Source organism: Erpetoichthys calabaricus, chromosome 9 (assembly GCF_900747795.2).
Source record: "Erpetoichthys calabaricus chromosome 9, fErpCal1.3, whole genome shotgun sequence".
NCBI classification, from domain to species: domain Eukaryota; kingdom Metazoa; phylum Chordata; class Cladistia; order Polypteriformes; family Polypteridae; genus Erpetoichthys; species Erpetoichthys calabaricus.
This window is the reverse complement of record NC_041402.2, coordinates 46,338,344-46,362,192: the sequence shown is the minus strand read 5'-3', so window position 1 is coordinate 46,362,192 and position 23,849 is coordinate 46,338,344. Positions and strand designations below refer to the sequence as shown.

Sequence of the window (23,849 nt, the reverse complement as noted above, 5' to 3'; positions counted from 1 at the left end):
ATAAGGTTCTTATCAAGAAGATACAAGGCTTGTATGCTCAAGTTTCAAGTGAAATAGACAAATTTTGCTCTTGAGCTAATATGTCTATCATTTGCTAAGCATCTGTTTTTCATCTAATTGAAACTGTGAGGTGCTGTGCTAAACAGACTTGCTTACCATCCACACTCAAGCCATGTCTGTTGTAAAGGATAAAAAAAGTCTGAATTTAGAAAAGGAGATTTTCCTGGCTTTGTCTGATTTCAGTTCCTTTTCCTCAGTTTATTACAGTAATCCCTCGCTATATCGCGCTTCGCCTTTTGCGGCTTCACTCTATCGCGGATTTTATATGTAAGCATATTTAAATATATATTGCGGATTTTTTGCTGGTTCGCGGATTTCTGCGAACAATGGGTCTTTTAATTTCTGGTACATGCTTCCTCAGTTGGTTTGCCCAGTTGATTTCATACGAGGGACGCTATTGGCAGATGGCTGAGAAGCTACCCAACGTACTTTTCTCTCTCTCGCGCTGACATTCTCTGATCCTGACGTAGGGGGGCTGTTCGCACACCTAAACGATACGGACGCTCGTCTAAAGATGCTGAAAGATTATCTTCATGTTGCTCCCTTCTGTGCAGCTGCTTCGTGAAGCGACATGCTGCACGGTGCTTCGCATACTTAAAAGCTCGAAGGGCACGTATTGATTTTTGATTATTTGTTTTTCTCTGTCTCTCTCTTTCTCTGCTCCTGGCGGAGGGGGTGTGAGCTGCCGACTTCAACAGCTTTGTGCGGGGGCGGTGCTTCGCATACTTAAAAGCCAAACAGCCCTATTGATTTGTTTGCTTTTCTCTCTCTTTCTGACTTTCTGTGCTCCTGACGTGCACTCCTTTGAAAAGGAAGATATGTTTGCATTCTTTTAATTGTGAGACGGAACTGTCATCTCTGTCTTGTCATGGAGCACAGTTTAAACTTTTGAAAAAGAGACAAATGTTTGTTTGCAGTGTTTGAATAACGTTCCTGTCTCTCTACAACCTCCTGTGTTTCTGTGCAAATCTGTGACCCAAGCATGACAATATAAAAATAACCATATAAACATGGTTTCTACTTCGCGGAGTTTCACCTTTCGCGGGGGGTTCTGGAATGCAACCCCCGCGATGGAGGAGGGATTACTGTACTACAGTTTCTTTAATGTAAAAGCCAATATTACCATCTTCTCTTTCTGCTAAAGTGTGCCTAGCTGTGCAGTAAAAAAAGACACTTGCGTAGACTCGGCTACCATAAAAGGAACACTACAATTAAATTATGATGACCTAGAAAAACAGTTGGTGAAAGAAAATTCATTTCCAAAGTTTGCCAATTTACCAATCACCAATCAAGTCATTTGGGTGGGGTGGGGAATCTGCCGATTTTGATCAGAGCACCATTACTTGAGCAGTGTTTCTATTTTTAGAAAGACAACAATTATGCATATTTAAGATTTTATTTTGCTTTCAGAAAATGTTTTTGCTCAAGGTATTTGATTTGATATACTGTATATTTAAAAAAAAAAAAAAAAAACTTACTGTACATTGTAATTTGCTAGAGAATTTAAGGTTTGCATTCCCTTATTCTTGATTCCCCCCCCATCTTTCTTTAGTGTCCATTACTTTTTAGCATGTTGCAATAATATTTTCTCTGCCTCACGATTTAGCAAAGATAAAGAAAGCAGCAGGTTAAAAGTTTGAAATTATCAAATGAGTTAAATACCCATTTTGAATTATTCTGTATTTATATATTATATTTTCAGTGATGTTGAGCTTACTAGTTCTGTCTTATGTAACATTTTTATTAATTTGTACATTTAGCATTTTATGCATATTTTTAAAAATTTCAGATTTTCCTCAGGAGCGCTGCCCTGTGGTGCTTGCACCACTGCTTTACCCTGAAAAACGGGACATTCTGATGGACAGGATCCTACCAGATTCTGGAGGGATAGCTAAAAACATGATGGAGAGCTCCCTTGCAGATTTTATGCAAGAAGTGGGATATGGATTTTGTGCAAGGTAATTTTAATTGATCAAGCACATAGCTTTAAGAATTTTTATTTCGGGGTGTGTTTTTGATGTTATTTTTGCTTTAATTTAGTCTTGATGAATGCCGTAACATCATAATGCAGTATGGAGTTCGAGAGGTAACAGCATGCCAGGTAGCCAGGGTTCTTGGAATGATGGCACGCACTCATTCAGGGTTATCTGATGGTATTCCTCTTCAGGTAAGAATGTGTTTGTTGACCTTGTCCATCTCTCTAACCTTAAACATTGTACTTCTGTGGTGGATGGTTGTTCTTACTCATTTAATCTTTTTCAGTCAATCTCCACCCCTGGCAGTGGCATCTGGAGTGATGGAAAGGATAAAAGTGATGGTTCCCAGGTGCACACATGGAATGTAGAAGTACTAATTGATGTTGTGAAAGAGCTGGTAATTTTTCTGTGCTTAACAATTCTGTATTCATTTAAATTGTGAAAGTGCTTTGCTTATTTAAACTTATTTTCTTTATTTAGAGCCCCACTTTAAACTTTAAAGAAGTAACATATGAGCTGGACCATCCTGGATTTATCATTCGTGATTCCAAAGGCCTTCAGATAGTGGTGTATGGTATCCAAAGAGGCTTAGGCTTAGAGGTATTCCCAGTAGATTTGATCTACAGACCTTGGAAACATGCAGAAGGCCAGGTATAAATGTTAATGCTTGTCTATTTGTGTTTTAGTATGTTCATTCTGTTTGTTGTGTGTGTTTTTTTCCCTGTTTTCCTGTACTTTAATGGGCTTCTACAACACACCATTTGTTGTATATTAGAGGTATAACTTGTATGTCAAGTCAGTCATATTTGTATCAGCAAATAATTTTTTCCCATGGTTACTATACAGTAAAGTAATAAGTTGCTGTTAAGGTGTGTCTTGTCTAACAGCACAGTTTCAGAAAGTGTAAGTTATTGCTTTTTAACCTGTTGGTGTGTACAAATTGTATGATTCCACTTAAAGCTCTTGTTAAAACATTGTGAAAGCGAAAAATCTTAAAATGACAAATGTGGATTCAGCATTTTTATAAAAATATCTAGTGACACAAAGCATTAGTAAGCTATTTCTGGAAATTTGGAGTAGAGAATTTTTTAGAACACTTTGGAAGAGAATTATTGTGTGATTTCACCATAACCTCTTTCTCTGCAAATAATTAGATCGTTATGTGCAGTTATTGGCAGATTTCTCTGCCTTTTCCACCATGTCATCTGTATTCCAAGTGATTTGCTAATACTGTACATACAAGAACAGTGTCTCAAAGTTTTCAGTGCTTTGCAAATACTACAAAGGAAAATAATTTTCTTTACAATATGAAGTTTACAGACATGGGCCACACTCAAATTGACAATTTGCACGGGTGCTCTACATCATTATATACTTCAGTTGTTTAAACATGCCTGTATTAATTTAACACAAAACATTTGGTAGCCAACACATGTCATAGTTCAAGCATTGTATCAAACCACTTTTAAACCTTCAAGGTATTGTAGTTTTCGGTGTAAGATACTGGTGTTTTGCTTCACTTATGTTTGGATGCAGTTTAGTACTAAGAATGCATTGAGATGAGACAGAAAACAGAATTGACAGTTAAGCCATTTCTTCATTCAGAAATGAAGGTACCTCATTCAGAGGTATATATAAGATTGGGTGACTTAACAATATTGTAACAAGCATTTATATATGTGTGTGTGTGTGTGTGTGTATGTACAATGCATCCGGAAAGTATTCACAGCGCATCACTTTTTCCACATTGTTACAGCCTCATTCCAAAATGGATAAAATTAATTTTTTTCCTCAGAATTCTACACACAACACCCCATAATGACAACGTGAAAAAAGTTTACTTGAGGTTTTTGCAAATTTATTAAAAATAAAAAAACTGAGAAATCACATGTACATAAGTATTCACAGCCTTTGCTCAATACTTTGTTGATGCACCTCTGGCAGCAATTACAGCCTCATGTGTTTTTGAATATGATGCCACAAGCTTGGCACACCTATCCTTGGCCAGTTTCGCCCATTCCTCTTTGCAGCACTTCTCAAGCTCCATCAGGTTGGATGGGAAGCGTCAGTGCACATCCATTTTAAGATCTCTCCAGAGATGCTCAATCGGATTCAAGTCTGGGCTCTGGCTGGGCCACTCAAGGACATTCACAGAGTTGTTCTGAAGCCACTCCTTTGATATCTTGGCTGTATGCTTAGGATCGTTGTCCTGCTGAAAGATGAACGGTTGCCCCAGTCTGAGGTCAAGAGCGCTGTGGAGCAGGTTTTCATCCAGGATGTTTCTGTACATTGCTGCAGTCATCTTTCCCTTTATCCTGACTAGTCTCCCAGTCCCTGCCGCTGAAAAACATCCCCACAGCATGATGCTGCCACCACCATGCTTCACTGTAGGGATGGTATTGGCCTGGTGATGAGCGGTGCCTGGTTTCCTCCAAACGTGATGCCTGGCATTCACACCAAAGAGTTCAATCTTTGTCTCATCAGACCAGAGAATTTTCTTTCTCAGATCACTCAGTTTAGATGGCCAGCCAGCTCTAGGAAGAGTCCTGGTGGTTACGAACTTCTTTCACTTACGAATGATGGAGGCCACTGTGCTCATTGGGACCTTCAAAGCAGCAGAAATTTTTCTATAACCTTCCCCAGAATTGTGCCTCAAGACAATCCTGTTTCGGTGGTCTACAGACAATTCCTTTGACTTCATGCTTGGTTTGTGCTCTGACATGAACTGTCAACTGTGGGACCTTATATAGACAGGTGTGTGCCTTTCCAAATCATGTCCAATCAACTGAATTTACCACAGGTGGACTCCAATTAAGCTGCAGAAACATCTCAAGGATGATCAGGGGAAACAGGATGCACCTGAGCTCAATTTTGAGCTTCATGGCAAAGGCTGTGAATACTTATGTATATGTGCTTTCTCAATTTTTTTTATTTATAATAAATTTGCAAAAATCTCAAACTTTTTTCACGTTGTCATTATGGGGTGTTGTGTGTAGAATTCTGAGGAAAAAATTAATCCATTTTGAAATAAGGCTGTAACATAAAATGTGGAAAAAGTGATGCGCTGTGAATACTTTCCGGATGCACTGTATATGTATGTGTGTATGTGTATAATTATGTATGTATGTACAGTACACCCCCAAAATTCGCGGGGGTTACGTTCCTAGAGCACCCGCGAATTGTGAAGAACCTCGACTTTTGGATGTGGTTAAATAATGCCTTTTAAATTCCTATTTTTATAGTTTAAACCCTAAATACAGTATGCCCCCAAAGCGCTTTAATTTCAATGTAAACTTGGCTTAATACATTACCTAAAAAATTACCTTAATACATTACCTAAAACAGAATGTAAAGTTAAACCCGTATACTTTACAGTACTGTACTGCTATGTCTCCCGCAGTGGTAGAACGTAAAATACAGATGTTACCACTATACATACTGTAATTCATGCAAGCATGTTTTCTTTGGTATAAGTAGAGTAAATAATAATGTAATTAAAATACACTAAAATGTATGGGTACTCACCAATGATGAATGATATTTATTGATGATGATGATGAAGTAGCAGTGCAGTACCATGCAGAGGATTTTAAACTCCTCGGGTGGTGGCTCTTCTTCAGGCGCTTCAAGAGGAGTCGTATATTTGGACGGGTTTTCTTCTGGTGGAGTTTCTTGCTGGCTTTTCTTTATAGGTTTCAGGAACATTGTAATGGGAAGTTGCTACATTGTCTCCTGTAGCGAACTGCTGGTACAATTTCCGTGCTTTCTGACGGATTATGTTACTGTCCAAGGGGAGGTGGTTCTTCCTGCAGTCGGTGATCCACAATGCCAAGGCTGATTCCATCCTGACGATGTTTTTATTCCTTACGGTCTTTACCTTTTTGTCACTATCACAGAAACTTACAGATACGGTACTCCAGATCGCTGCTTCGTTCTTCTTTATGTAGTGTCCGGTGCTTTCAGTAATGCCATAGTGGCGTGCTACTGCAGCATAACTTTTTAGTTCCCAGAGCAAATCCAGTAGTTCAACCTTCTCATGGATTGTTTTAAACTTTTTTCTGCCGCTTAGGCTCAGTGCCAGAAGCCTTAGAAGGTGCACAGCGTTTCAGGCGTCATCTTGTGCGTTTAAGAATAACAAAATGAATACAATAACGAGTTGGAAAACACAAGGACATTCAGTTGGAGACGCGTCACAGGGTAGCAGTCAATCAGCATCAAGGAAAAATGAATAACGCTCTCGGATTGGCTACTTCCACTATCCCAACCCGCGCTTCCCTCAGCGGTTGCTTCCTGTTCTCTCTACAGCACAGTATTGCCACGAAAAAAGCCATAGAAAATTGCGGAGGATATTTCCACTTTCCGCTAACAATTAATAGTTATGTTCTAAGGAAAAATCTGCAAACTACTGAGTCCGCGAACCCTGAACCACGACTTTGCAGGGGTCTACTGTTTATGTATGTATGTATGTATGTATGTATGTATGTATGAAAGAAAAGTGAGTACACCCCTCACATTATTGTAAATATTTTATTACATCTTTTCATGGGACAACACTGAAGATATGACACTTTGATACAATGTAGTCATTGTACAGCTTGTATAACAGTGTAAATTTGCTGTCCCCCTCAAAATAACTCAACACACAGCCATTAATGTCTAAACCACTGGCAACAAAAGTGAGTACACCCCTAAGTGAAAAATGTCAAATTTGTGCTCAAAATGTCAATATTTTGTGTGGCCACCATAATTTTCCAGCACTGCCTTAACTCTCTTGGGCATGGAGTTCACTAGAGCTTCACAGGTTGCCACTGGAATCCTCTTCCACTCCGCCATGTTGACATCACGGAGCTGGTGGATGTTAGAGACCTTGTGCTCCTCCACCTTCCGTTTGAGGATGCCCCACAGAAGCTCAATAGTGTTTTAAGCCTGGAGACATGCTTGGCCAATCCAGCACCTTTACCCTCAGTTTCTTTAGCAAGGCAGTGGTCGTCTTGGAGGTGTGTTTGGGGTCGTTATGTTGGAATACTGCCCTGCGACCCCGTTTCCAAAGGGAGGGGATCATGCTCTGCTTCAGTATGTCACAGTACATGTTGGCATTCATGGTTCCCTCAAAGAACTGTAGTTCCCCATTGCTGGCAGCACTCATTTAGCCCCAAACCATGACACTCTCACCACCATGCTTGACTGTAGGCAAGACACACTTGTCTTTGTACTCCTTACGTGGTTGCCGCCACACATGCTTGACACCATCTGAACCAGATTAGTTTATCGTTTATCTTGGTCTCATCAGAACACAGGACATGAGTCCAGTAGTCCATGTGCTTAGTCTGCTTGTCTTCAGCAAACTGTTTGCAGGCTTTCTTGTGTATCATCTTTAGAAGAGGCTTCCTTCTGGGATGACAGCCATGCAGACCAATTTGATGCAGTGTGCGGCGTATGGTCTGAGCACTGACAGGCTGACCACCCACCCCTTCAACCTCTGCAGCAATGCTGGCAGCACTCGTACGTCTATTTTCAAAAGACAACCTCTGGATATGACGCAGAGCACGTGCACTCAACTTCTTTGGTCGACCATGGTGAGGCCTGTTTTGAGTGGAACCTGTCCTGTTAAACCGCAGTATGGTCTTGGCCACCGTGCTGCAGCTCAGTTTTAGGGTGTTGGCTGTCTTCTTATAGCCTAGGCCATTTTTATGTAGAGCAACAATTCTTTTTTCCACATCCTCAGAGTTCTTTGCCATGAGGTGCCATGTTGAACTTCCAGTGACCAGTATGAGAGAGTGTGAGCGTGATAACAACAAATTTAACACACCTGCTCCCCATTCACACCTGAGACCTTGTAACACTAACGAGTCACATGACACTGGGGAGGGGAAATGGCTAATTGGGCACAATTTGGACATTTTCCACTTAAGGGTATACTCACTTTTGTTGTCAGCGGTTTAGACATGTGTGAGTTATTTGAGGGGACAGCAAATTTACACTGTTATACAAACTGTACACTGAGTACATTGTGTCAGAGTCATATCTTCAGTGTTCTCCCATGAAAAGATATAAGAAAATATTTACAAAAATGTGAGGGGTGTGCTCACTTTTGTGAGATACTGTATATATGTATATATTTTTTATATTTCAGATACCCTAAAAAAAGCTTTTTAACTCTTTTAGGGCTTTTTTTTTTTTTTTTTCTTTTCTCCCAGGGCTGAATATTTTTCCAGAAAATAACTTTTTTAAAAAAAGAACACAAAACAATTGTTTAACAAATCAAATCAACAAAAAATATTTATTTTTGACAAATAGAACTGTTTTGCAATCTGTATGAGCCTGCATACTATATAATGTAACATATTATTATTGCACATACTGTACATTCTACAAGGCAAAGTCCTGCAAAGTATGGTATCGCTCAAAGCAGCCAATTGCATGCATTGCCACGTTGCACTGCTTACAATATGTGTTGCACTGGTGCCTCTTTTTGAGTTGTCTATTGCTGCACACAACACAGTCAGGCTTGTACTTTTTGTCCTCATATGTGGCAGGAAAGTGGCGCTCAGTCAGCCTGTCTGGCACTGCTCTTTGTGCTGGCCTTCCTCGCTTTGCAAAAGGCACTCCGACATATTCTTCCAGCAAGCTGTCAACCACCTTCTTGCGGAAATCTGCCGCAGTCATAGTGCTGTCACTGTTTGCCTGCTTGAATAATAGAAATCCGTTTGTGAGTGCAATCTCACGCAGGCGATGGTACACAGTGTGGTACCACTTGGTGGACTTATGGCCGTAAGCATATGTGCCCAGAATCTGATCCAGTCGATCTACTCCAGCCATTTTACAATTGTACTCCTCAAGCGCAACAGGCTTGTCCAGCTTCCTACCTGCTGGGTTTCCCTTTGAACGAATTTGTTTTTCACACAAATTGTTAGTGTGAACTGTACTAAGGCAAGTGACCCGTTTCACATCATGCCATGCCAATGCCACCAAGTTATCCGCCCGCATGAAAACAGGATTGTCCCCTCTTTTCAACTTCAGCCTGTCTGGCTTCAGCTGTAAAGGCATGTGTCTCCTATTCACCCTGACTGTGCCACAAGCTCCTATTCCCCTGCTCTGTAGCTCCATGAACAACTCTGGAGATGTGTAGAAATTGTCCATGTAAACAACATGTCCCAAATGTTCATACCCCTGAAGCAGCTCCAGCACAACCTGAGTTGTCAAAGGACAGTTCTCTCTCTGAAATGAATGTTTTCCTGTGTAGGTAATTACTTTCAGGCAGAAGCCAGTGTTTGCTTCTGCCAGTACAAAGTCCTTTATGCCATACTTGGTGGGCTTGTCTGGCATATATTGTCTGAAAATAAGCCGTCCCTTATATTTTACCATGGATTCATCCACAGACAAATCACGGCCAGGCTGATAAAATTGTTTATATGTAGGCTCCACAATGTCAAGCAGGGGCTGAACTTTGTACATTGGATTATAGCCTGGCTCACCCCTTGGAATTTGCTCCTTGTTATCACAAAAGTGAATGAAGCTTTGCAGCAGCACGTACCGATCACGCGGCATAACCTGTCCAAAGCCACCCGGTGACAAAGCACGTTTGGACCAATGCTCCCTGAAATTATATCGCCAGTCCAGTCCCATCTCAATCTGCAATGCCACAAAGCCCTTCACCTCGTCTTTTGTTGTGGGTTTCCACTTTGAAAAACGAGACCGCGGAGCGAGCGCATCCCGCGATTCAAAAAATTGTTCAGCATACCTGTTTGTCTCTTCAGATATCAGCTGAAAAACTGCCTCAGGGAAAAACAGTTTGAAATAGTCCAGCGGCTTGTAATCCGTTGTGTCCAGCAGCAAGCCGTGCCTTCTTGTAAAGTCAGTTAGCCAAATCGGCTCCCATGGATCAATTTCTGGGTATTCCTCCCATGCGAACCTTGCCGTAGGTGTACTGGCAGCACGAATGCGCTCAGCTGCCAGCTGAGCAGCTGGGGCGGCATCGGCTGGTCTCCGATCGGCTGATGCCGGCTCCTCAATCTCTTCCTCAATCTCTTGATCGCTGTCTATGAAATCAGAGTCGGGCTCCGCGATTATGCGCAAAATGTCTTCTGCCGAGTATTTTCTTTTCTCGACTTGCTTCGTTCCCTCGTGAGATGTTGATGCCATCTTGTCTTTGTTAGTGTTTGCTTACATTTCGCAACTCACGCACACTTAAGATCATTTGCTGAGTCAACAAGTCTAGCATTCCTCCAAGCACAGAGGGAATGCCTGTGACGCGACAGTGTGTTTTGTCGCCATTAACAGCTGATTGTCGCCCTCTATCCCTGGATGTCGACTTTTGTCGACATGCGCCCTCAACCCCTCCTGTCGACAAAAGTCGACATCCGCCCTAAAAGAGTTAATAAAGAGCAACAAACTGAAATAATACTGATGACAGGGTCAGGCCAGATTTTTATCTTTGGAGGCATTTGAGGGCCATGGTGTATCAGGATAAGATAAGAAACATAAATCATCTTAGGGAACGTATCACCAACGCCATTACAAGCATAACTCCAGCTGTGCTAATACGTGTTCATCAGCAGTGGCGGACACGTGTTGAAATGTGTTTTCAAAACAATGGCAGTCATGTAGAGCATATTATATAAATAAAAATGGTTTTTCATAAAATAAAAATGTTTATTTTTCCTATGTATGGAAACCTTTGGCAAACTGTTGCATTGGTTTACTGTCAAATGAAGCAAAGAGTACACAACACGTGTTTCGCCCTCATTTGTGCTCATCAGATGCACAATTCAGGTTTTCGAGACTCAGACTTCGAATGCAATGAATATATATTCATATATTGTAATACAAAGGAGACAAAAATGAATGAAAGATGCTATCTCTTCCGTCTTTTCACTTCAAACGGATACTCAAGAACATTCATTAATCGAATTTTACACAGAAAATGCCAAAAAACTCAGCAAAAAATAGACTTGAACCAGAATCCCCACCCCACCTGGGACATACTTCAAAAAGAATCGCAACACGAATACATGAACATTGCAACACCGTCGGAAGAAAGGACTCACGATAACTGATCTACACACATACTAAATCAACAGGACTTACATTTAACTGGGACAATGTGCAAGTAAGATTTAAGGCCAGTACCAAAAGTGCCAGAGAGCTGGCCAAATCTTGGCTATCAAATGAGAACGCCATCAACAGACATTTGGACATAAATCCAGCATGTGCAAACTTAAGAAAAACATGTTCATAATAAATAAAATCGTTCGTGTGTGTGTGTGTGTATATATATATATATATATATATATATATATATATATATATATATATATAAATTATTTTTTTTTTTTTTGACACTACAAAACGTTAAGCCCACTGGAATATCGACATTTATTTCTCAAGCACACCCTACTGTCTGTTGTATATGACCATGTTTAGCTGTTCTGATATATCCTCTGTAAGGCTCAGTTTGAGTTTCTTGTGGTCACGAACTTCTGTTCTGTTCATGTTCACTTGAATTGAGGTAACTGTATACGAACATCAACATTTCACATTTTTTTGTGTTCATTGTTCTAATCTTTACTTGATTTTCTGTTTTTGATATACTTGTTAGTCTCCAAAGGGAAATTGTTTATTTTTCATATTAATTGAACATTGCCCGATATCATAAGCCTGGTGTGTAAATCTGAAAATTTAATACATTTTAAATGTATCTTAACAGGATTTTAGTTTTAATCTTAAGATTAAGTTTTTATGTAAGTTTTGTAAATTTGCCTTTAGCAGTAGTTTCAGTTTTGTGCCTGTTAGCAAATTTATTTAAAGCATGATTAACACTAGAATTTCCAGAGCCTACGAAAAGACTTGTAGATCTGGCCCACCTTAAATCTGTTCACACCTCTCCGTCAGCATCTTTTGTCCTGTAAATGTGCCGATAAAGCCAAGCAGCCTGCTATTCCATCCCCCCACAGCTGCAGAATGTGCACAAAGTTCTCCCAGCTCATGCCTTGATTGATTATCTGGGACTGAGGTGCTGGAGTTTTAGAGTGGAAATAATTGATCGTTATTTGGAACACATGCATTTCGTGTGTGTTCTGTTTCTACAATAATCTGTGTAAACACATTGTTAAAACAGAAACGTTTTTCATATTTTAGTTGGCATAAGCTATATAATGTGTGAAGTCTGAAGTCCAAAGATCAAAAACACTAAAGGTTCAAGGATAAAACAAAAGCTTCCATGACGTAGCGGTAAGATTTGCTGACTTGTAATCAAGAGTCCCCGGTTCTATCCCCACTGCCTCCTATATTTGCCATTTTCAGTAGTGAGCTGCTCTTATTGTTAATATTCTGCAGTGCACATATACATTTGGTTTGTGTCCATAACAGACGGTGGACATTTATAGTACTTGTGAAAGTTAGTTTTATTTTCACTTTTATTCTCAGTCATGATCATGATACATACTACCGCCCCCCCCCCCACCCAGGGATCTGACGCTGATAATTTTTATTTGAAACTAGGAATAACTGTAGATGTGAGCGGTGTTTTGAGGCAGTGGAACTGGACATTCTCAGATCTGGAGGGATAAAAGCTGACACACAAACGCTGGTGAATCTGCCTTCTTCGTATCTCACCGTCACATGATGGTCAGATCAGGCAGGGCGGGTACAGTGTGGTTGTGATTGAGAGAATAAAACCGAAAAAAGCTAACTTTTACAAGTACAATAAATTTATACCCAATGCCCCATATATTTGTCTTTCTTTTTTTCTCCTTGCTGCGTTGACACCGTACACCAGAAGGCGTGAGCTTATTCAGTGCAAGCAGGAACATGCAGGTGGCCATTTTCTGTGTGCTGTAACATGTTTTATTCTCTCAATCACGATCACGCTGTACCCCACCTGATCTGACTCTTAAGTAACAGCGCCACCATAAATTCACACCCAGTCTGACGCTGTTCATTTTCAAATAATGTTGCATTAGTGCAATGATGTTTTCTGATTGGTACTATTCAGGTCATAAAATATTTCTTCAAAATGTCATATATTTTCTCTTTCTTTCAGGTGTGTAATAGAAACCACAGCATAGAGAGAAGTGTGCACATTGCAACAGGCACACGTCGTAAATGTAGTAAGGACAGTCCTTGTGTGTGTGTGTGTGTGTGTGTGTGTGAACTGTTAACATTTGAATTTAATGATTGCATATAGCGCTGAACTTACCGCTCTGTAATATTCTTTCCTCTGCATGTCCTGGAGTAAAAAAGAAACAGCATGCAGCAACGTGGAGACTGGCAAGATCGTGTATAAAAAAAAAAAAAAAAGTGGTCACTGATTACAAGTGCAAGATGTTATGGAAATGAATATGAATAATGTTGCATCCATGCCACAATGTTTTCCAAAAAGTACTATACAGGTCATAAAATGAATAATTCCAAACATCATATATACCTATGTCTGTGGGTGTTTTTTTTTTTTTTGACATCATAGACCATAAGGTGCATGCTAATTCAGCGTGAGCAGGAACATTCAATGAAATTGAATTAAAAAAAAAATTCAGTTTCCTTAGAACCTAACTATTAATTGTTAGGGGAAAGTGCAAATATCCTCTGCAATTTTTTTTTATGGCTTTTTTCGTGGCAATACTGTGCTGTAGAGAGAACAGGAAGCAACCGCTGAGGGAAACGCAGGTTGGGATAGTGACAGTAGCCAGAAGGCAGATTCGCCAGCATTTGTGTGTCAGCTTTTATCCCTCCAAATCGGAGAATGTCCAGTTCCATTGCCTCAAAACACCACTCACATCTACAGTTATTCCTAGTTTCAAATAAAAACTATCGGCGTCAGATCCCTGAGGGGCGGTAGTATGTATCGTGATCGTGACTGAGAATAAAAGTGAAAATAAAACGGTAACTTTCACAAGTACTATAAATGTCCACGGTCTGTTACAGACGCAAACCAAATGTATGTGTGTACTGTATAATAACAATAAGAGCAGCTCACTACTGAAAATGGCAAATATAGGAGGCAGTGGGGATCGAACCGGGGTCTCTTGATTACAAGTCAGCAAATCTTACCGCTATGCCACGGAAGCTTTTGTTTTATCCTTGAACCTTTTGTGAAAGTGTTTATTTGATCTTTGGACTTCAGACATTATATAGTTTATGCCAACTTTTCTGTTTTAACAATGTGTTTACACAGATTATTGTAGAAACGGAACACACATGAAATACATGTGTTCCAAATAACGATCTATTATTTCCACTCTAAAACTCCAGCACTTCACTCCCAGATAATCAATCAAGGCATGAGCTGGGAGAACTTTGTGCACGTTCTGCAGCTGTGGGGGGGATGGAATAGCAGGCTGCTTGTCTTTATCGGCACACTTACAGGACAAAAGACGCTGACAGAGAGGTGTGAACAGATTTAAGGTGGGCCAGATCTACGAGTTTTTTCGTAGACTCTGGTAATTCTAGTGTTAAAAAGTGCTAAAGTGCATTTCAGTGTACATTACTGTTAAGTGTAATTTGGTTTAGCAATAGTTTTTAACTACTCAAAGATAAGTGGAGATACAAACTCATTAATTCAAACTTTTCTGCTTTTAAAGCTTTCATTTATTCAGCATTCCTTGGCAAACCCAGAAATATTCTGTTTTGCGGATTACCCATGCCACAATGTTGCCACAGATATTTTAAAAGCTCCACCAGAGGACGATAATCGTGAGATTGCAACATGGTAAGAGTTCTAATGAAATTTTAAGTGCATGTGCACTAATTGGTTGACAAATTATAGAATTTAAAAATCTTTTTTTACACCAGTTGGATAATTAGAAGTATATAAATATTAACCATGCATGCAGTATTTTAAAACAACTTAATGTATTTTTGCCTTTCATTTAATAGAAAAAAGTTACTACCATGTTGTCTGTATTAAAGCAGTTACCTGAATCAAATGTTTCATTTTAAATATTAGGAGCCGTATGTACATTCTTGTAGGAAGTGCATTCAGTGTTAATGGGAACTAAATATACTTCTCTGGTATCCATATATATTTTTAACTGTTTTTATGGAGTTCTGCTGGAGCTTGTTTTATAGTTAAAGCTCACTTATCCTTACTGTGCAGGCACACAGAGTATACATAAAACAGTTTTCACATTCTTGCTTGAGGGGGGATGCATTTGCTTACTGTAGCTATCATATTAATGTGCCAACCAGAGTGTGTCTTGAACAAACCCTTTCACAAAATATCTTGAACCTCAACATGACTTTTAACTCACTGACCTCCCCCTGGGTTGACAATTGCATTGATCCTATTAACTGGCAATCAGGTAGACTAGTTGAACTAGTTTAAAGCAAACTTTGCGCCTAACATGGTTGGTAAGCTGAAACCCAAAAAATCGATCATAAAATCAGACCCCGATTTGTACATCCGTTCAAAAATAAGTTTTTTTTTTTTTGTTTTTTTTTTTTTTTACATCATCTTGCTTCCTTCAATCTCGCACCAGTTCCTCAGACACATTGAACTTTGTTGCAGCACAGTTACCAATTTCTTTCTCCACTTCAACTTTTAATTTAAAACCAACTTCATATTTTCTTTTGATCGAACACTCCATCATAGATAACGGATGCTCTTACGATAAAGGTGTATGAGGGTGTGAGATACAAAAAACACAAATTAGTGCAAACGTCGCTTCGGAATAGTTCGGGTATTACCGTGTGGTCCCATAGGCACAATACATGGGGGTGGGTGGGTGGGTGGGGGAAGGCAGTGTGCTCTGTGGTTACTCTCTCAGGTGGGCGTTAGCATATCATAATCTCTTGGATCAATAGAGTGAGTTTTCCGTATTTGACTTGTGCTCTGTGGTTACTCTCTCAGGTGGGCGTTAGCATATCATAATCTCTTGGATCAATAGAGTGAGTTTTCCGTATTTGACTTGTATGACCGACATTATAAAATACCGGAAATTGATCGCTGGAGAACTTAATTGCGAGTACAGTAATCCCTCGCTATATCGCGCTTCGACTTTCGCAGCTTCACTCTATCGCAGATTTTATATGTAAGCATATTTAAATATATATCGTGGATTTTTTGCTGGTTCGCGGATTTCTGCGGACAATGGGTCTTTTAATTTCTGGTACATGCTTCCTCAGTTGGTTTGCCCAGTTGATTTCATGCAAGGGACGCTACTGGCAGATGGCTGAGAAGCTACCCAACTTACACTCTCTCTCTCTCTTTTGCTCTAACATTCTCTGCTCCTGATGGAGGGGGTGTGAGCTGCTTCCTTCCTTGCAACTGCTTTATACGGTGGTGCTTCGCATACTTAAAAGCCAAACAGCCCTATTGATTTGTTTGCTTTTCTCTCTCTCTGACATTCTGTGCTACTGACGCGCACTTCTTTGAAGAGGAAGATATGTTTGCATTCTTTTAATTGTGAGACGGAGCTGTCATCTCTGTCTTGTCATGGAGCACAGTTTAAACTTTTGAAAAAGAGACAAATGTTTGTTTGCAGTGTTTGAATAAAGTTCCTGTCTCTCTACAACTTCCTGTGTTTCTGTGCAAATCTGTGACCCAAGCATGACAATATAAAAATAACCATATAAACATATGGTTTCTACTTCGCGGATTTTCACCTTTCGCGGGGGGTTCTGGAACACAACCCCCGCGATGGAGGAGGGATTACTGTGTATATGGGTAGTACTTTTTTTCTATATCGATTAGCAGTGCCCTTCTTGTTATACATTAGCCTGTTATTACATGTCTGTTACCAGGCTGGAGAATAGTTTAAAAACACTGTAAATAGATTAACAACTGTGTAATATGATTGGATCACAAGCAAATTCATTAGAATTTTTGTAAAAAAGTGAATAATTCCACAATCTGAAATTTAATTTTATGCACAAATTGAGATTGTGGAATTTACCTTGGAATGAAGTAAAAAAATCATGCTTTAAGCACCACCCGTCTTGTACCCTGGAGTTTACAGTGCTAGACTTCCTAGTTCTTCCAGTTAAAAAGATGAGTGGAGCTAAACTGTAATGGGACTGCATAAGCAGCGTACAGTTGTGAAGGACAAGACTGGTCCTCTCAAGACAAAAGGAAATCCATTTCAGTGATACTAGCAGCTTATCAACCAAATTGAAAAATCCAAGACATAGCAATGTTTTGAGAAAATCGACACTACCTGGAAATAATCAAATTTTGAATAGTTTTGTGTATATATATATATATATATATATATATATATATATATATATATATATATATATAATGTGTAATGCACTTTTAAATATGTTTGGATATGAATGTGACAGGCCTAGTTAAACATTATTTATAGAAAAGGGGAGCTCTTTAAATGAGCTGTTGGAGTTGTGTATATTGAACTTGTCATGATAATATACTGTTGTATGGTTTTAAACGTATTTGACAATTTTTATTGAAACTTCCTTTTGGTTTACTTTTTTTCATTTTTCCTTGTTTCTGCTATTTTTCCCAACCTTTTCTTTACAATAGGAAGAGTTTGGACCTGATAGAAATCCTCCTACGACTTTCAGAGGTGGGACAGTATGAGCAAGTGAAGCAGCTTTTTACGTTCCCCATCAAGCACTGTCCAGACATGTTGGTTCTGGCCTTACTACAGATCAGTACCTCCTGGCACACATTACGCCATGAACTAATATCAACTTTGATGCCAATCTTTCTTGGCAATCATCCCAATTCTGCCATCATTTTGCACTATGCATGGCATGGACAGGTAAAATGCATTTTTGTACCTTATCTGTTTTATGCCTCAAGTATCTTTTACATATTAATGTTTAAATCTGCATCACTTGTAGGGTCACTAAGTTAAAAACATTAAGCTGCTTTGCAGTAATTGGTTTCAAAAATCAGAAAAATGTGTATGTATACGTAATTTATAGCATATTTCATTATCATTCATTGCTAAATAGCTCCCCCTGTTCTGCATTAGGAAACATGACACACTGATGCCCAAATTTCAAAATTATTGGCAACACCTTTACCTTCCATTGATGGGGCAAATCAGGAATTTTTATCCTAGACATCAAGCATTACATTCAAACCCTGCTTTTCCATTTTTTTGGTTTGTCTTAGTCGTTTGTCAGCAATTGCAGGAATGTGTGTATTAAGAATGTAGTTACATTAAACAAATTAAACGTATGCATTGCGTAACATTCAGGTGTGTTCAACTATGTTAATGTTTGAGTGTTTCACATTTGTTAAAGAGTTCTCATTTTTGTTAAATATTTTTGTAACCATGAGATGCATTCTGTCATTGGTAATATTGAATATAATAGTAGATTTCATTAAATACATGCTTTTAACAGTACTTTACAAAACAGCTCAAACAGGCTTATGGTAGCTCAATAGCTTTTTAGACATCCGGTTCAAGTGATGTAAATGTGGCATTGAATGATGTGTATCATTAGTTGAGAATGGTCTGTGACTAATTGTTCCATTTTCTTAAACAGAACATTTTTGAAAGTATACCCAATAGTACACTATTTGCAAATGCAAAATAATAAAAACTGACCAACAATAGCTTAAAATCACTACCAATATTACTATAAGAATGAAGGAAAGCAACTGAACTTCCCCATCTAGCTATTATTACTTAAAACACAGTAATTCATGCAAATCATATAAAATAGTAAGAACTTGGAAAGAGACTTATTTATTGTATAATGGGAATATGACGCTCTGAAAATACAGTGGTGCCTCATACTTCAAACAGTTCTAACTTCAAACATTCCAGGGTTTGAATGCTAAATTTGATCCAGAGTTTGAGCATCACCTTCTATGTTGGAACTGCGCGCACAGTGGTGGGGGGGGGGAAGCACCAACAGATGGTACTTGTGCAGTGACTGTTAACCTCATTTACTGCGTGCCCATGTAGTTTCTCGTTGACTCTGAAAGCCTCTGTTGTGTTATGTTCATGTGTTTTCATAGCTTTTTTTCACTTTATTTTTGGTGTATTTGGTTACATATAAAATTTAACCCTTATCTATCGACCAGGGCATCACCACCTCTCACTAAGGGTACAATAAATGCAGTTTTCATTTTATTATACAGAATTTAAATATTTTGTTTTAATTTATTATTTTGGTAGTTTGTTTAATTTAATTGTGTATTTGTTGTTTATCAAAATAGATATTGTTTAGCTTCTGGAAACAGGTTAATTCACTTTTCATTGTTTCTAATGGGAAAAATTGATTCAGAGTTCAAACGTCTTCATGTACCAAATTAAGTTCAAAGTAAGAGGCACCACTGTATATGGGAGCAAAGTGGCTCTTCGGATACAGATAAACTGCAATGCGCAATCGGTCGGTTGTATGTTATACCACTAAGTAATCAGCGTTGCACAAACTGTAGTCCTGTCCTTGGTATTATGATGATTAGCTTCAGTTCCATTTCTAAACCCTTCCAATGTTTATAAGTCAGAGGCACTTTTCCTGTGTAATTAGTTCAGACACCATTGAGATTCACTTCTTTTGAATTCTGATTTGCAGATACTCTTAGTTCAATCTACTCAGTCTTGTATATCTTTACTTAATTCTTTTCCCTTCAATTTATTTTCAGCAAAGTGACTTTTTTGTACTTCAAAGGTTACCTTACCTAAAGCAGTAGGAGAAAGATGCTGCTGTATGAGCTGTTTATGTGCATATCCTCTCCTCATTGTCTGACTCACTTGCATTGAGCAGCTATCAGACAAATAGGAAAGAAAATTAAGAGGTTCAAGCGACCTGCTTTCAAAGTAAAATTTAACCTATAATCTTATTTGTAGATGAAGTCGCACTGAATATTTCTAGTTTAAGACACAAGAGTTTGTAAAGTAGCTAATGCTTTTCAGTGGGATATTTGAAATTTCGAAATTTTGCACCGCTCAGTTTCTTCAATTTTCATTCAGATATCTCAAACTGTCTCGGGAAATTTCCTTGAATCTCAAGCATTCCACATTCCAACAGAATTAATCAATGGGGTGGTCTGAGTTGTTTCAGATAGATGGTTCGGGCTATCAAAATAGTTGCTTCAAGCGTTTTATGTACATGCACCTATAAATTCATGGACATAGTACCCAGGTAGTAAATTTGATCTGTTGTTAATTTCTGAGCCATTTTTGCTTGAGCTATTTCAGTTTTGCTTTGCACACATATTCTTTGTGTAACATGTTATACCTCATAGTTGTGTTCTCACACAGGCCTGTCATTTTAATTTTGAGGAAAGCTGTTATGTACACAAATTGCTAAGGTAAATGTTATAATATTGCTCTTCATCTCAGTTGATTTAATTGTTACTGAACACATTAGGAAAAAATATAGATGTTTGTGTGCCAAGTTTTGTCTTGACATTTTACTCTGCTGTTAAATTTGTTGCAGTTGCATTATAATCCTTTTTCGATAGGGCATTTTCATGATGAAAGTGTGTGGCATTGCAGAAATTTATGGGAACTAGTTTGATGTTTGAAAAAGCGTTATCGTGTCTGTCTTGAAGTTTCATAAATGTAACTTTGGAAAAATAACTTGAGTAACCCAGGCAGTATTTTCCAACAGAATGGATAATTGTGAAATGCCAGGACAGGTGTAGATTAGTGTTGTGTTGTTTCGCTCTTAGGGATGTATGAATTATTAAAACCTTCAGTTAATTTGATATTTTGAATCCAGCTCGTTCTCAGTTTAGGAACTTTCATCAAAATAAGCAAGCAGGAGGTTGATTGTTTCTGCCTATTTTAATGCAGTGGTCTCTAAACCCCTGGTGTCAAGTATGAAGACCTACAGAATGGTAATCCCAAAATGGCTGTCCAGTCAATAATCCTGTTTACTGTATTAAGGCAGATGCATCTTCCAGTGGTTCAGTAACCTTGGTTACTGTAAAGTGAATGCTGCGTTTGGTCAATTTTACTTTTTCTCTGGAGATGTGACTATAAGCTGCTTAAGATAAATTCTTCTCATCCCCCGACCCCATCTAACCAACGATTCCTTCATTTTTAACATTATATATATAACTTGAGTTGCAAATGTCGGCACATCTTGCAGCATTTGGTGAAAGTCTTTGAATTACACAGTTTTCCGTTTGGTTTACTCCCTGCAAGTTTAGCATCTAATTACACATTAATATTTTTATGCAGTGTCTTGCCTGATTTACCTTGGCTCAGCCATGCTTGAGTCATCCAATTCTGTATAGCACAAAACACTAGTGAGAACTGCACTTTAGCCTTGTGATTATTCTTTTTTTAGGGCCAGTCGCCTTCTATCCGTCAGTTAATCATGCACTCAATGGCAGAATGGTATATGAGGGGAGAACAGTATGACCAGGCCAAGCTTTCCCGCATTTTGGATGTTGCTCAGGACTTGAAGGTAATCAACTAGGACTTGTGCTAACAAAGTATATTGCATTTTTACCTTTGAGGATTTAAATGTCAGTTGCCTGCTCTTAAATATTATATGAAGCTATATTGATGGGGAAGAAATTCAACATTTTAAAATTTCATCCTAAACAATATTATTGGAATTAATTATTTTTAGTGGGCAAACCACTGTAGCTATGATGGATGCAATACTTTAGTATTCTTTCTTGACAAATGAATTTTTGGTTAACCATATAAAGTTACATCCTTTAAACTCAGTTCAAGGGTGTTGAGAGAACAGAAAATTAAATTGTACTTTCAATAGTGTTCTTAGTTTTGAAAAGATAACATTAAGAATAATGTAAGCATTTCCAGTATAGGAAAAACGTTGTAGTCCTTCTTTGGTTTTTCCATGTTAAAATGGTGAATTTTCTCTCTCCAGTCTTTATCCATGCTGCTAAATGGTACTCCATTTGCCTTTGTTATTGATCTTGCTGCACTAGCGTCTCGTCGAGAATACCTCAAATTAGACAAATGGTTGACAGATAAAATTCGAGAGCATGGGGTAAGTTTTAGAGCTCCATCAATGGTATTTTTAATTTTTTTTTTTTCTTTGTTTGAGTACTTCTTTTCTTTTTCTTTTAAAGGAGCCATTCATCCAAGCCTGTGTTACCTTTTTAAAAAGACGCTGTCCTTCCATCATGGGAGGATTGGCCCCAGAAAAGGATCAGCCGAAAAGTGCACAGTTGCCTCCAGAAACTTTGGCTACTATGCTTGCTTGTTTGCAGTCCTGTGCTGGGTAAGAATTTGTGTTCATGAAAATATTTGTAAATAGCATTGTTAAAAACACTTAAGCGCATCAGAGTCCAACAGTTAAAACATCATTTCACTCATGTGCATTCCATTGCAACATCAATATTTTCAGTATTTTTTTTTCCCCTGTCGTTTTAGGAGTGTTTCTCAGGAGCTCTCAGAAACCATCTTAACTATGGTAGCAAACTGCAGTAATGTCATGAATAAGGCTCGACAGCCACCTCCAGGAGTAATGCCAAAAGGCCGGGCTCCTAGCACCAGCAGTTTAGATGCTATTTCTCCTGTGCAGGTATGTGTCTCCACCTTCCAGCTTCTTTTAATGTGCCTGAAGTAAGTTTTTTTAGCAGTGTTGTCATCATTTGATAATGGGTTGATCTAACTTTAAAAAGGTTAGTTTAATTTTGAACTGATGGAAATGTTTTCAAAATAATTTGGAAAAGTGTTCTTGTATAAATGCTTGCTAATAGAGGGATAGCATTGACATGTAATGTAAAAGCTTCCTGAGATTTGTCTTGGAATTAGCATCAGTATGCTTTTTTCTCATTCTGCATGAAGTCCCTACTTTTTACATAGTACACAAGTTCTTATAATTTTGTTATGCCATGTACTATTAAAAGATGGTGCTATAAAGCTATTTTCTCAAAACAAATTTAAAAGCATACTTTTAGTAAGCAGATAATCCATTTTAGGTCCTTGTCTTGTTAATGTTTTGTTCATTTGTAAATCATTTCAAAACTTTTATATACAAATACCTTATACGCTTTTTCAAGAATATGAGAGGTGCAATTATAACAATGGAATGCTTCTGATGTGCTAGGAGAAATTAAAGAAATTGAAACATAGAATGGCATGGTGGCACAGTTGTGCTGCTGCAGTATGGAGACTGGGGTTCACATTCCAGTTGTTCCTGGAGTTTGCATCTTCTCCCTGTGTCTGCCTGGGTTTCGTCTAGGTGCTCTGTTTTTTCTCTCAGTCCAAAGACTTGCAGTTTAGGTGAAATGGCGTTGCTAAATTGACTGACGTGTGTGTGTGTGTGTGTGTGTGTGTGTGTGTGTGTGTGTGTGTGTGTGTTTTTCACACCTCAGTGGACTGGTACCTTGTCTAGGTGGTAGGTCCTGCCTTGTGCCCAGTGATTGTTGGGATAATTGGCTTAGGAAGGTGAATGGATTAAATGTTTTAGACCATTTTAAGGTTCACAACATATTATCTAGTACATTGCTTAAAAACATGGAGCAGCTATTTTAATTTTAAATTAAGCAATGCTATTATGTTTTGTGTAAGTTTTAGTCCTTTAACAGTTTTCATTCATTCTTTTAATTTAATACATTGTATAGTACTTTATCTTCCTAGTAGTAGGAAGAGACTAACTCTGGTCTGCTTAATATTTCTGTTGTTTAGCCATGAAGTCTATGTAGTGAGCCAATATAAGGAAAAGTGAAGCAGACACTTCTACGCTTTAGGAATTGGGGGATAAAGTATAAGATTCATTTTTACACAAGTTAGAATGTTCTAGGGATGAGAATACTAAGATGTAGTACTATTCTGATAACTTGAGACAGGGTAATTTTGACAATTATGTTTCATATTAAGTATTGTAGTTTTGATTCTGCTGCATGTTGCAGTTTTTTCAATTTTTGACTGATTTTGAAATGGAGATTAATAAAATATG

At 38.4% G+C, this 23,849-nt stretch overlaps 1 protein-coding gene across 4 annotated transcripts in view; it reads left to right on the top strand.

Annotated features, from left to right (window-relative positions):
- The window catches only part of cnot1 (CCR4-NOT transcription complex, subunit 1), a 190,497-nt gene that overhangs the window by 90,383 nt on the left and 76,265 nt on the right, over positions 1-23,849 (top strand). For all 4 annotated transcript variants that reach the window (XM_051931631.1, XM_051931629.1, XM_051931630.1 and 1 more), the window contains exons 8-17: positions 1,850-2,018; positions 2,101-2,227; positions 2,323-2,433; positions 2,517-2,687; positions 14,615-14,742; positions 17,518-17,758; positions 21,258-21,377; positions 21,810-21,932; positions 22,015-22,166; positions 22,319-22,469. In XM_051931631.1, coding sequence (XP_051787591.1) covers positions 1,850-2,018; positions 2,101-2,227; positions 2,323-2,433; positions 2,517-2,687; positions 14,615-14,742; positions 17,518-17,758; positions 21,258-21,377; positions 21,810-21,932; positions 22,015-22,166; positions 22,319-22,469 — 1,493 coding nt within the window. The remainder of the gene's footprint in view (positions 1-1,849; positions 2,019-2,100; positions 2,228-2,322; positions 2,434-2,516; positions 2,688-14,614; positions 14,743-17,517; positions 17,759-21,257; positions 21,378-21,809; positions 21,933-22,014; positions 22,167-22,318; positions 22,470-23,849) is intronic.